Source organism: Eleutherodactylus coqui, chromosome 2, assembly GCF_035609145.1.
Source record: "Eleutherodactylus coqui strain aEleCoq1 chromosome 2, aEleCoq1.hap1, whole genome shotgun sequence".
Classification (NCBI taxonomy): domain Eukaryota; kingdom Metazoa; phylum Chordata; class Amphibia; order Anura; family Eleutherodactylidae; genus Eleutherodactylus; species Eleutherodactylus coqui.
Genome location: NC_089838.1, coordinates 291,209,681 through 291,224,556, shown reverse-complemented (window position 1 = coordinate 291,224,556; position 14,876 = coordinate 291,209,681). Strand labels below are relative to the sequence as shown.

General features: G+C 47.6%; 1 protein-coding gene across 1 annotated transcript in view; it reads left to right on the top strand.

Annotated features, from left to right (window-relative positions):
- Positions 1–14,876, top strand: part of LOC136610193 (adhesion G protein-coupled receptor E1-like) — a 151,833-nt gene that overhangs the window by 24,426 nt on the left and 112,531 nt on the right. Inside the window, exons 4-6 of the mRNA XM_066589435.1 lie at positions 2,971–3,072; positions 11,609–11,788; positions 12,195–12,287. Of these exons, the coding sequence (XP_066445532.1) occupies positions 2,971–3,072; positions 11,609–11,788; positions 12,195–12,287 (375 nt within the window). The remainder of the gene's footprint in view (positions 1–2,970; positions 3,073–11,608; positions 11,789–12,194; positions 12,288–14,876) is intronic.

Below are 14,876 nucleotides of genomic sequence, written 5' to 3'. Positions count from 1 at the left end.
CGAGGGAGTTGTGTGAGTGTCATGGCAGCCAAGAACCTTCTGAAAAGCCCCATGGCTGCCTTAGCAGACTGCCTATCAAGCCATCCCCGTGGGGTGGTTTGATAGACTGCCTGTCAAATTGCAGTATGACGTAACGCTATATCATTACGTCATACTACTGGAGCGATCAAATCATCGCATGTTGTAGTGCCCCAGGGGGGTTTAAAAGAAAAGTGAAAATAAGATCAATAAAGTTTTATTAAAACATTTTTAAAAAGTTATAAAAGTTTAAATCACCCCTCTTTTGCCATATCTATAATAAAAAAATCTAAATCATAAAAGAAAAATATATATTTGGTATCGCTGCATCCGTAAAAGTCCAATCTATCAAAGTAGCACATTATTTACCCCACAAGGTGAACGTCGTCTGAAAAAAAAAAGAACGCCAGAAATGCACTTTTTTAGTAACCCTGTCTCCCAGAAAAAACACCATAAAAAGCGATCGAAAAGCTGTATGTATTCCGAATTGGTACTAACGGAAACTACAGGACGTCCCAGAAAAAATTAGCCCTCGCACAACTTTGTCGACAGAAAAATAAAAAAAGTAATTGCGCGCAGAAGGGGGCGGCAGAAAATAATCTAAAAAAAATAAATGTCTTTGAAAAAAAAAGAGTAGTACAGCAAAAAAAAGACTTTCCAAGTTTGGTATCGTAACACTTGCACTGACCCATAGAATAAAGATACCATGTCACTTTTGTTGCAGTTTGTGTGCTGTAGAACCAGGACGCACTGAAAGATGGCGGAATGTCGTTTTTTTTTTTCATTTTACTCCACTCAGAATTTTTTAAAGTACATTATATGGTACAGTAAATAGTACCATGAAAAATACAACTCGTCCCGTAAAAAACAAGCTCTTAGACAGCAACATCGATGGATAAATAAAGGCGTTACGATTTTTTAAAAGGGAAGGAAAAACGAAAATGGGGAAAAAAAGGGGGCCGCGTCATTAGGGGGTTAAAGAAGTTGTCCAGCCACTTCAATTAAAAAAAAAAACACTAACCACTCCTATTTCAATACTTTGAGTTTTCCACTGGTCTCTGTACTTCCTGGTCACAGTGATTGGCTGCAGAGGTCACATGACCATGTTGACAGACTGGCAGGGGACCCGAGAAATGTAGTTATGGGAATAGTGGGGGATTGGTTAAGTGAGAATTACTCTATCTGTTATTTTACACTATTCTTGGTGGTGTTTTAAAAAATTTAAAGAGGTTGTCCAGTTACATTGATTAAATAGCACCAAGTGACTTAAAACAACAAATGAAGCAGTACTTACCCATTCTCTGCTGTTGGGATCCAGTGCCATTGCCCAACTGTCCTCCTGGTGATTGTTTTGGAAGATGATATCAGCAGACGCCATCTGATGGCTGTAGCCAATCATGGGCTGCAGCGTTCCCGCCCATTCTCCAGACATGAGTACTCATGTCCTGGGCACCATGATGCCAGGAGTTCACAATAGAGATGCTGCTGCCTCTGATTGGCTGCAGTGGTCAGGTGACTTCATCTTCCACAACAGTCACTGGGAGGACAGCAGGGCTACAGTAGCAAGGGACAGGTACTGAATTCATGAATGAGTGAGTGATGCCTCTGAGTGGCTGAGTGCAGGGACTAATCAGAGCCAGCTCTCAGCTGTCATTCAATAGCTAAGAGCTGCCTCTAATTATTCACAGTGCTCAGCCAATCAGAGGCAGCCCTTTCAACAGGCGGGGATTTTAAATCTTCGCCTGCTGAAAGCTCCTCATAGCAGTGCAGTAGAAGAGCCGGCTAGACGCGGCTGAGCCCCGGCAGCTGCAGAGAGGTGAGTAAAAATTTGTTTTTAGTTTTTACACATTTTTAGGATGGTTTTCAGGTAAGGGCTTATATTTTAATTGCTGGCAGCCAATTGCTTTCAATGGCGCCGGCTGTATTGCCACAGCTATGGCAGAGGATCGCAATCTTCACTATATGTTCTCAATGGGGTTGGCGCTGCGACAGCATCCAGTGGTTACACATATACAAAACACCGGTTTGCCACAGTTACATATATTCTGCGAACCAGTGTCCTATAATTTTCGCCGCAGGCCTTTTTCCGCATGTAAAATTTGCACATGTGACCGCTTACATTGAAAAGCATTGGTTCTATCTAGTGCGATCTTTTTTTACGTGCGGAAAAACACCCGTGTGACTGAGCCCTACATTTGGAAGAAGGCATTTTCACACCTTAACCTTCTTCATCGTCGTATTCTAAAGCTCCCGCTAGATGTGATCCAAGTTATTATCCCAATATAGATCTCACTACTTCACGCACTGGAGGCATTCTTATAATAGAAGACCTATTTCAGAATTCAATAATAAAATCATTCACCCAACTTCACAAAATGTTCTCTCTTCCACATAAATTCTCTATCTATATGCAGGTGCAGCACTGGGTAGCCATTCCCCTCTCTGTAGTTAGTCATGTGAGCGTTGTTCATTAGTACTTTGTGCCTTTTTTAGCTCCTCCATCTAGCATTTTGTCTTTCTTTATCTAGTGGAAGGTGATGGATCTGCCTCCCTATCTGCGGCCTATGACTTTTTTGGTAAGTAAATATAGCCATACTTTTCTGTGATTTTTGTAAATTTTTCCCTTCTCCTGTGATTTTTCCATATTACTGTAATGACTCACAAGAAAATGAGGATCCTTGACAATAGCTTGTAAACTTACGTACTTTGGCCAAAATATTAACCAAAACTTTGTATTTATTGGTATTTATCAATATATCAGTTATTTGGCATGTTGGCCTTCTATGCTGGGGGACCTTGGAGTGTCAACACCAATGTGGTTCATCTTTGAGATACAGGGCAGCCTGCTGATTTAACAATGGCATAACTAATTGGCTGTAATACCAGTATGATGTGCCACATATATCAATTGGCCTGAATCCTTTTGTATCGTTTATCCATTTTTGTGCTTAGTACTTTGCACCTCTTATCGCTTCTCCATCCAGCATTTGGTCTTTCTTTATCTAGTGGAAGATTATGTATCTGGCTTCCTGTCTGCATTCTACAACTTTTTTGGTAAGTGAATATGGCCATAGTTTTCTGTAATGTTTCCGTTCTCCTATGATTTTTCTAGAAATAAATTAGAATACACTATGCTGTAGAAATAGAATACGCTGTGACTAGAGATGAGCGAGCACCAAAATGCTCAGGTGCTCGTTACTCGGGACGAAATTTTCGCGATGCTCGAGGGTTCGTTTCGAGTAACGAACCCCATTGAAGTGAATGGACGACCCGAGCATTTTGTATATCGCCGATGCTCGCTAAGGTTTCCATTTGTGAAAATCTGGGCAATTCAAGAAAGTGATGGGAACGACACAGAAACGGATAGGGCAGGCGAGGGGCTACATATTGGGCTGCATCTCAAGTTCCCAGGTCCCACTAGTAAGCCACATTAGCGGCAAGAGTGGGCCCACCCCCTCCCAACAATTTTTACTTTTGAAAAGCCCTCATTAGCAATGCATACCTTCGCAAAGCACCACACTACCTCCAACAAAGCACAATCACTGCCTGCATGACACTCCGCTGCCACTTCTCCTGGGTTACATGCTGCCCAACCCCCCCCCCCCCCCGCGCGCGCACGACCCAGTGTCCACAGCGCACACCAAAGTGTCCCTGAGCAGCCTTCAGCTGCCCTGATGCCACACCACACTCATGTCTATTTATAAGTGCGTCTGCCATGAGGAGGAACCGCAGGCACACACTGGAGAGGGTTGGCACGGCTAGGCAGCGACCCTCTTTAAAAGGGGCGGGGCGATAGCCCACAATGCTGTACAGAAGCAATGAGAAATCCAATCCTGTGCCACCTCCATCTGGAGCTGCACACGTGGGCATAGCAATGGGGAACCTATGTGCCACACACTATTCATTCTGTCAAGGTGTCTGCATGCCCCAGTCAGACCGCGGTTTTTTATAAATAGTCACAGGCAGGTACAACTCCGCAAAGGGAATTCCGTGTGCACCCACAGCATGGGTGGCTCCCTGGAACCCACCGGCGGTACATAAATATATCCCATTGCATTGCCCATCACAGCTGAGGTAATGTCATGTTAAATGCAGGTGGGCTTCGGCCCACACTGCATGCCCCAGTCAGACTGGGGTTCTTTAGAAGTAGACACATGCAGTTACAACTCCCTGTGGACCCACAGCATGGGTGACTCCCTGGAACCCACCGGCGGTACATAAATATATCCCATTGCAGTGCCCAGCACAGCTGATGTAATGTCATGTTAAATGCAGGTGGGCTTCGGCCCACACTGCATGCCCCAGTCAGACTGGGGTTCTTTAGAAGTGGACACATGCAGTTACAACTCCGTGTGGACCGACAGCATGGGTGGCTCCCTGGAACCCACCAGCGGTACATAAATATATCCCATTGCATTGCCCATCACAGCTGAGGTAACGTCCGATTAAATGCAGGTGGTCTTCGGCCCACACTGCATGCCCCAGTCTGACCAGGGTTTTTAATACATAGACACTGGCAGGTACAAATCCCTAATGTGAAGTCCCTGTGGACACACAGCATGGGTGGCTCCCTGAAACCCACCAGCGGTACATAAATATATATCATTGCAGTGCCCAGCACAGCTAAGGTAACGTCAGCTTTAATGCAGGTGGGCTAAAAATTACTAGGATTACAATGTAGGCGAGGGTCCCAAAAAATTGGTGTACCAACAGTACAAATGTACTTCAGAAAAATTGCCCATGCCCAACCAAGAGGGCAGGTGAAACCCATTAATCGCTTTGGTTAATGTGGCTTATTTTGTAACTAGGCCTGTAGGCAGCCCAGTTAAAATAAAAATTGGTTCAGGTGCAAGTTTCAATGCTTTATTCAATTGAGAATTGAAACGTATAAACATTGTTTACAAAAGTCATATGACTGAGCCTTGTGGGCCTAAGAAAAATTGCCCGTTCGGCGTGATTACGTGAGGTTTCAGGAGGAGGAGCAGGAGGAGGAGGATGAATATAATACACAGATTGATGAAGCTAAAAGGTCCCCGTTTTTGATGGTGATAGAGAACGATGCTTCCATCCGCGGGTGCAGCCTACGTATTGTTTAGGTATCGCTGCTGTCCGCTGGTGGAGAAGAAAAGTCTGGGGAAATCCAGGCTTTTTTCATCTTTATGAGTGTAAGCCTGTCGGCACTGTCGGTTGACAGGTGGGTACACTTATCCGTGATGATTCCCCCAGCCGCACTAAACACCCTCTCTGACAAGACGCTAGCCGCAGGACAAGCAAGCACCTCCAGGGCATAGAGCGCGAGTTCAGGCCACGTGTCCAGCTTTGACACCCAGTAGTTGTAGGGGGTAGAGGCGTCACGGAGGACGGTCGTGTGATCGGCTACGTACTCCCTCACCATCCTTTTACAGAGCTCCCGCCGACTCAGCCTTGACTGGGGAGCGGTGACAGTCTTGCTGGGGAGCCATAAAGCTGTCAAAGGCCTTAGAGAGTGTTCCCCTGCCTGTGCTGTACATGCTGCCTGATCTTCGCACCTCCCCTGCTACCTGGCCCTCGGAACTGCGCCTTCTGCCACTAGCGCTGTCGGATGGGAATTTTACCGTCAGCTTGTCCGCCAGGGTCCTGTGGTATAGCATCACTCTCGAACCCCTTTCCTTTTCAGGTATGAGAGTGGAAAGGTTCTCCTTATACCGTGGGTCGGGCAGTGTGTACACCCAGTAAACCGTAGTGGCCAGAATGCGTGTAACGCGAGGGTCATGAGGAAGGCATCCTAACATGAAGTCAACCATGTGTGCCAGGGTACCTGTATGCAACACATGGCTGTCCTCACTAGGAAGATCACTTTCAGGATCCTCCTCCTCCTCCTCCTCAGGCCATACACACTGAAAGGATGACAGGCAAGCAGCATGGGTACCCTCAGCAGTGGGCCAGCTGTCTCTTCCCCCTCTTCCTCATGCTCCTCCACCTCCTCCTCCTCCTCGTCAACGTGCTGGGATATAGACATGAGGGTGCTCTGATTATCCAGCGACATACTGTCTTCCCCCGCCTCCGTTTCTGAGCGCAAAGCGTCTGCCTTTATGCTTTGCAGGGAACTTCTCAAGAGGCATAGCAGAGGAATGGTGACGCTAATGATTGCAGCATCGCCGCTCACCATCTGGGTAGACTCCTCAAAGTTTCTAAGGACCTGGCAGATGTCTGCCAACCAGGCCCACTCTTCTGTAAAGAATTGAGGAGGCTGACTCCCGCTGCGCCGCCCATGTTGGAGTTGGTATTCCACTATAGCTCTACGCTGCTCATAGAGCCTGGCCAACATGTGGAGCGTAGAGTTCCACCGTGTGGGCACGTCGCACAGCAGTCGGTGCACTGGCAGATTAAACCGATGTTGCAGGGTGCGCAGGGTGGCAGCGTCCGTGTTGGACTTGCGGAAATGTGCGCAGAGCCGGCGCACCTTTCCGAGCAGGTCTGACAAGCGTGGGTAGCTTTTCAGAAAGCGCTGAACCACCAAATTAAAGACGTGGGCCAGGCATGGCACGTGCGTGAGGCTGCCGAGCTGCAGAGCCGCCACCAGGTTACGGCCGTTGTCACACACGACCATGCCCGGTTGGAGGCTCAGCGGCGCAAGCCAGCGGTCGGTCTGCTCTGTCAGACCCTGCAGCAGTTCGTGGGCCGTGTGCCTCTTCTCTCCTAAGCTGAGTAGTTTCAGCACAGCCTGCTGACGCTTGCCCACCGCTGTGCTGCCACGCCGCGCGACACCGACTGCTGGCAATGTGCTGCTGCTGACACATCTTGATTGCGAGACAGAGGTTGCGTAGAAGGAGGAGGAGGGTGGTTTAGTGGAGGAAGCATACACCGCCGCAGATACCACCACCGAGCTGGGGCCCGCAATTCTGGGGGTGGGTAGGACGTGAGCGGTCCCAGGCTCTGACTCTGTCCCAGCCTCCACTAAATTCACCCAATGTGCCGTCAGGGAGATATAGTGGCCCTGCCCGCCTGTGCTTGTCCACGTGTCTGTTGTTAAGTGGACCTTGGCAGTAACCGCGTTGGTGAGGGCGCGTACAATGTTGCGGGAGACGTGGCCGTGCAGGGCTGGGACGGCACATCGGGAAAAGTAGTGGCGACTGGGAATCGAGTAGCGCGGGGCCGCCGCCGCCATCATGCTTTCGAAAGCCTCCATTTCCACAAGCCTATACGGCAGCATCTCCAGGCTGATCAATTTGGCAATGTGCACGTTTAACGCTTGAGCGTGCGGGTGCGTGGCGGCGTACTTGCGTTTGCGCTCAAACACTTGCGCTAGCGACGGCTGGACGGTGCGCTGAGAGACATTGGTGGATGGGGCAGAGGACAGCGGAGGTGAGGGTGTGGGTGCAGGCCAGGAGACGGTAGTGCCTGTGTCCTGAGAGGGGGGTTGGATCTCAGTGGCAGGTTGGGGCACAGGGGGAGAGGTAGTGGTGCAAACCGGAGGTAGTGAACGGCCTTCGTCCCACCTTGTGGGGTGCTTGGCCATCATATGTCTGCGCATGCTGGTGGTGGTGAGGCTGGTGGTGGTGGCTCCCCGGCTGATCTTGGCGCAATAAAGGTTGCACACCACAGTTCGTCGGTCATCTGCACTCTCAGTGAAAAACTGCCAGACCTTTGAGCACCTCGGCCTCTGCAGGGTGGCATGGCGCGAGGGGGCGCTTTGGGAAACAGTTGGTGGATTATTCGGTCTGGCACTGCCTCTACCCCTGGCCACCGCCCTGGCTCTTCCAACCTGCCCTGCTGCTGCACTTGCCTCCCCCTCTGAAGACCTGTCCTCAGTAGGCTTAGCAAACCAGGTGGGGTCAGTCACCTCATCGTCCTGCTGCTCTTCCTCCGAATCCTCTGTGCGCTCCTCCCTCGGACTTACTCCAATTACTACTACCTGAGTGATAGACAACTGTGTCTCATCGTCATCGTCCTCCTCACCCACTGAAAGCTCTTGAGACAGTTGCCGGAAGTCCCCAGCCTCATCCCCCGGACCCCGGGAACTTTCCAAAGGTTGGGCATCGGTCACGACAAACTCCTCCGGTGGGAGAGGAACCATTGCTGCCTATTCTGGGCAGGGGCCCGGGAACAGTTCCTGGGAGTCTGCCTGCTCCTCAGAATGTGTCATTTTCATGGAGTGAGGAGGCTGGGAGGAAGGAGGAGCAGCAGCCAGAGGATTCAGAGTTGCAGCAGTCGACGGCGCAGAACTCTGGGTGGTCGATAGATTGCTGGATGCACTTTCTGCCATCCACGACAGGACCTGCTCACGCTGATCATTTTCTAATAAGGGTCTACCGCGTGGACCCATTAATTGTGAGATGAATGTGGGGACGCCAGAAACGTACCTTTCTCCTAATCCCGCAGCAGTCGGCTGCGATACACCTGGATCAGGAGCTCGGCCTGTGCCCACACCCTGACTTGGGCCTCCGCGTCCTCGCCCGCGTCCACGTCCTCTAGGCCTACCCCTACCCCTCAGCATGGTGTATTACCAGTAGTGCAGAAACAGAACGCTGTAATTAAATGTGCCGCTTATTGGCCTGTGGTTGGAGGCTGACTTCGCTTACGGAACGCACAGCAGAGCCAGGAAAGAATTTTGCGCAAGCCCGCTGTAACACTTAGCTGGCTGCGTATTAATTAGGACTACTACCCCCAGCAGAGACGCAGTACACTCAGGACGGTCACAGGCAGCCCAAATAGATTTTTTTAGCCCAAATTTTTTGGGAAAAGCCCGCTGCCTATATAGACAGTATATGTCTTTCACGTTTTTCACTGTCCCTGCCTCAGCACTACTGGCCCTATACTATGTAAAATCACTGCAGACTGAGGACGCAATGCTCTGCACGGCCGATATACAAAAAAAAAAGGTGCAACACTGCAAAAAACAGCCTCAACAGTACTGCACACGGTCAGATGTGGCCCTAAGAAGGACCGTTGGAGTACTTGAAGCCTAAAATCACTCCTAACACTCTCCCTATAGCAGCTCCAGCATCAGCAGCACTTTCCCTGAGCTATGTCAGAATGCATCTGTGGCGAGCCGCGGGAGGGGCCGATTTATATACTCGGGTGACACCTGATCTCGCCAGCCACTCACTGCAGGGGGGTGGTATAGGGCTTGAACGTCGCAGGGGGAAGTTGTAATGTCTTCCCTGTCTTTCTATTGGCCAGAAAAGCGCGCTAACATCTCAGAGATGAAAGTGAAAGTAACTCGAACATCGCGTGGTGCTCGCCTCTAGTAACGAGCATCTCGAACACGCTAATACTCGAACGAGCATCAAGCTTGGACGAGTACGTTCGCTCATCTCTAGCTGTGACCCAAGAAATAAATTATAATCTATACTGTGCCCTAATAAATGTATTATCTTTTCTTCTCCATGTGGGCACAGAACACCATGAAGACTTCCAGATATGTGGTCCAGAAAGCTTGGCCAGGGGCATTATATCTCTTTAACAGCACACTGGGTTAATGTCCTGGACATGGGACATGAAGTTGAAATGGGTGGCCCATGTTTCATGGTACCCTCAAAACTTGTGGGACATTTATCTGTCTATTACCTCCTCAACCCCCTCCTCCTTCTTATCCTCTCATGCCTAGTATAGCAGCTTAATCCTATTCACTTGAATGGTACTGATCTGCTTTCAAGCCATTTGACCAATAAACATGACATCACAGAGCTGAGAAGAGGCCATGGCTCTCATTCAAAAGCTATTGCCATTGCCTTTTCCTCGGGGTCTGAAGTAGAAAACACCTGCCAATAAACTATTGATAATGCAAACAAAAATTTGGGGGGCTCAAGGGTCAAATAGAGTTAAAGTTAGTTGGGTCCCCTTACAAAATAGCCTTTATTGATATGTATGTAGTACCCCAGAGTTGGGGTCACACAGCATCACTATTTCCATCTGATATAATGTATGTGGATATGGTTCTTTTAGTGTGAAAATGTGTGTATAATGGTATGAAATTATGTGTATTACTTTAAATGGTTAATAATGGGTTAATGTCTGGTGTTGCTACTACTTAACACTGCGTGACTATGCAAAATACACCTTAACCTGCTCTCACTCTTGTCAGTCATCCTTTGCTAGCATTGGATTGGTTAGTCAGTGTCCCCCTAGCTCAGGATTGGTTAGTGAGAAGGGTATTAAAGGCTGGACGTGGGTGGGGTTAGCTAGTCTAGTCCAGGTTTGGAGAAAGTCTAGTCCAGAGGAACCTGAGATAGAGACTCGGGTGGCCCAAGGAGATTATCTACTATAGCTGGTGCTGTGGGAAGCAACATCCAAATGTGAGTACAAACCAAGCTTGTGCTGGAGAGAGAGTCAGAAGAGGAAAAAGAGAGAGTGTTAACGAAAGAGAAAGCAGGAATAAGTCATCAGTTAACCTTTTCTTGTCCCAGACAACTAACTAAATCTATAGTGAATGACGCACATGGAGTCTGTGATCTCAAAAGGGTCACAGTAATGTTGTTGATTAGAGATGTGATAAATGCTGCCAGATAAACTGAGTCGGACATAAGCATAGCAGGACGGATATACAGGAGGCTCTGTGCTAAAACTTCCTTCTCATGCACATGCACTTCACACATTTGGAAAAAAATATTGCATGCTTTACTTTTGTGCACACTTAGGGGGGGTGCGTAAATACGTGCACGATGCACAATACGTGGCGTAACTCCACTGCAAGAAGAACACATGTGAAACTCATTAAGCTAAATAGCCATTTAAATCTGGAGTAGTTTGTATCTCCTGTGCAAAGAAAAACCTTCCAGAAAGCACAAATAATGCAGTAAAATACGCCAATACACGCATAAAAAGAGTCGGATGCAATACACCCATGTGAGGCCACCCTAAATATGCACCAATATTGCATACATCCATGTGAATGAGCCCTTATTGACTTGAGCGTATCTCCCATCTGTGTGTTGTCTGTATATCACACGGACCCTTTATAGCCTATGACACTATTCACATGGGTGAGTTTTCACACGGCTGGATGGTCTGTATGAAACAAATCCCTGCATGTCCTACTCTGGTCCATATCATGGATGATAGTAGAGCATGCAATGTGCCCTGTTCATGCAGGTTAGACAGCACACAGATACAGTAATGGTGCCTTCACACTTGCAAATGGAGTATTGCCGCATTTTTTAAACCAAATGTCAATAGGACTTTCTAATGATAAAAACGCACAAAGATAGCAAAGCACAAACTTGCGCGATGTGTTGTCGACATTAGAAAGTCCTATTGACATTTGCGCTAAAAATACGAAGCTATATTGCGATCGCAAGTTTGAAGGCACCCTTAATGTCCATGTGCTGACTGATGCAAGTTGCTCCCAAGAGTCTCAGGTGCAACTCGCACTTACCTGTGTGTACAAGCCCTTAAATTTCAGTTAGGTGGAGAAGGGGGGAGCAAACTGGATCTTTTGCCCCGGGTGCAGGAAGCATAGCTACACCTCCGGTGGATGAACACAATGTGGGAGAGGCATACTATTAAATCACTGTATGTAGAGATCAGATTCTAGAGGCGGCCATTACTGTATATACAATGTACTTCCTGTGATGTTACAGATAACTCTTTGCTGTATGCTCTTTACTAGGACTTCGTTACCTGCCTCCTGAAGCCGCTCATTTTCCTCAGTGTAATTTTTTTCTGAATGAATGTCCAACTAATTCCTCCTGCGAGATAACAATCCACGGCCACTACTGTGCATGTGATGACAACTTCCTCATTGTCAAGGAGAAGATGTCCATCACTTACCCGGGTGGAGAGTGTCTTGGTAATGTGCGCCGTCTTACCCCATGCCTTGTTTTATTACATATGCACTGAATCAGGATGCTTTAGGCCTCCTGCCCACGGCCGGGTCAGATTCCGCCTGCAAACTATCGCAGCGGAATCAGACCTGGTGCCCCCAGAGACCAATACTCACCTCTACGGATCCGCCGATAGTATCTCGCCTGGCGCGCACGTGCAGTGCATGACACCCCGGCTCTGGGAGTATGGCAGTACGGATGAAATCCATTGACTGCAATAGAAGTCGTCCGTGCGTTTTTCTGCACAGAAAGCCCATGAGTGCCTAAAACTTTTTAGGATGAAAATGCCTCACAAGGGTATAAAATAGTTCCCATATCACATACCCAGGCACTCTGTCAATTTTTCACTGATCCTTATATTTTATTCTCCAGAACGTTGTAGTAGAAGAGAGAACCGCTCCCCATGTGCCTGTAGACGGGGATCTGTCCTTAGGGTCAATGAAAATGGACTCTATGTATGTGCAGGTAAGTATCTGGTCAGAAGGTGGCAATATGTTTGGGTTTAGTAATATTGGCCGCACCAGTCTAAGAACTCTTGGATCAAGTGAAACAACGAATCAAATTCTTTCGACTCCAATACGATCTATTTGCAAACACGACCCGATACGGTATTTCCAATATAATTTTTGTACATTATAAACCCTTGATGAGCACACTTGTATCTGTTTAGTTCAGCTGAGCTATGGACCCCCATGAACTCTTAGCGCTCACTAGTTTTACCACATTTACATAATGATTCACTTACTTAAAGAAGTTGATCAGCCACTTCAATAGAAAAAACAAATGCTAACCTTCCAATCCCATTTCAATACTTTAAGTTCCCCACCAGTCTATGTACTTCCGCATCACAGTGATTGGCTACAGAGGTCACATGACCATGTTGTGAGACCGGCAGGGGACACGAGAAGTGTAGTTATGGGAATAGTGAGTATTACTCTGTTTGTTATTTTACACTATTCTTAGTGGTGTTTTAAAAATTTTAAGGGGTTGTCCAGTTACCAGATAACATTGATTCAATAGCACCAAGTGACTTAAAATAACAATAGGAGCAGTACTTACCCATCCTCTGCCGTGGGGATCCAGTGCCATTGCTCCATCGTCCTCCTAGTGATTGTTGTGGAGGATGATGTCAGCAGAAGTCACCAGACAGCTGCAGCATCCCCGCCCATTCTCCTTGTGTCTTGTGCACCATAATGCCAGGAGTTCAGAATAGAAATGCTGCTGCCTCTGGTTGGCTGCAGTGGGCAGGTGACTTTCACTGACTTCATCTTCCACAACAATCACTAGGAGGACAGCAGAGATACAATGGCAGAAGACAGGTAAGTACTGCTCTGTTTGTTATTTTACAACACTTGGTGCCATTGAATAAATGTTGTCCGGTAACCGGACAACCCCTTTAAGTGGCCAGACAATCTCTTTTGACTTGCTCCTGTCTCATGACAGTTGCTACTTTAAGGAGTTGGCAATCCCTTTTTACTCTTGTTAGCTGTTTAGTCATTCATGACACTCTGTGACCCTAAAGGCGAGCTCCCACCATGTTTTTTGATTTTGCACTGCTTCTTCCCCGAAAACAAGCTGATCACAGGGTGCAGTACTGTTGTGACCCCCAAGTAATCTGTGGGGAATGCAGCAATAAGTTTTTTTTTTCCATTTTACTCCACTTTTTTAAAAAGTTTTTCAGTACATTATATGGTACATTAAACAGTACCATTGAAAAATACAACTTGTCATGCAAAAACTAAGCCCTCCGACATCTACGCTGATGGATAAATAAAAGAGTTACAATTTTTTTAAAAGGGGGGAGGAAAAAACAAAAATGGGGGGAAAAAGTGCCGTGTCCTTAAGGGGTTAATTGTGTGAAAACTGCAATCATACATAGGAGATACCCAGGTTATACCAGCATGGTCCATATCACTATATACAGGGAGAAGTATATACATCTCCTGTATACAGTGATATCGACCATGCTGGTGTAGTGGCCCAAAACACCTATTTCTGGTCCCTCCGTAATTGTTATACAATTCAAGTCTTTTATGTGCATGCACTGTGCAAATTGTCTTGTCTTCTGTTATATTGCACAGCTGCAGCATGCAAGAGGTTAATGACTGAAAGTAGCTGGGACATGTCTGGAAAAGTATCAAGTCTGTCTAGTCATGTGGTGTTGTATGAGTATAAATATGAGTGATTGAGAGCCAGGTGTAGTCTTCTATCTTCTTCAAGGGTTGAGAGTGGAGTGAGAGTGCCTGCCAAATGGGAGTACCTTCAACCCTCATGTGGTGAAGTGAAGGAAGCAGAGGAGAGGTATCCTGATGTCCACAATTCCGGGAACCACCTCTGAGGAGGGAGAGAAGGAAAGGAGTCCACCGTGCAGTAGTTAATCTGCTGAGCTTCAAGTGAGTGTCTGCGGAGTGTTGTGTCCCCCTTCGGTGTTATTCTGCATCCCGGAGTGTTGGTCCAGGAAAAGAGCTATACAGAGAGCGACTGTTGGCCCAGTTTCACCCTGTGTCCTCCTCCCTGAGCGTCTGCTAAACTGTCTGTTCTGCACTGGCGAGTAAAGCTGTATTCTACCAAACAAGAAGTAAAGTTTTCCAGTCACTGTCCATTCCCAGTGATTGAGTTTCCAAGTTTAATCATGCGTGGACTCTTTTATTTCTACCGCCGGATGATCAACGGTGTGAAGAAACGGTGGCGTCAAGAGTGAAAACTTCTTTAGTCCACTACACAACTATTAGGTAACCGCTGGCCCAGCATTGCCTGGATGAGGCCTAACGGTGCCTTGGCCAAGGTTCTGTGCGTCCCTCTGCGGAGGAGTCTGGTAGAGCCACCTTGACAAGTGCCATCTCTACTCCCACAACCTCCTCAGCGGGGACCTCGTGTCTTGACCGCTGCATTGGTGTAAGACCGGTTTCACATCTGCAGCGGAACCATCGCCTGGAGATTCCGTTACAGATCCGGCTCAAAATACAGGAAGAAAAAGCGTTGATTTTTCTTTCGGCCAAAAGCAATTATAGACAATGGAGTCCCACTGGCACTGTTCTATTACGTCCAGAGACT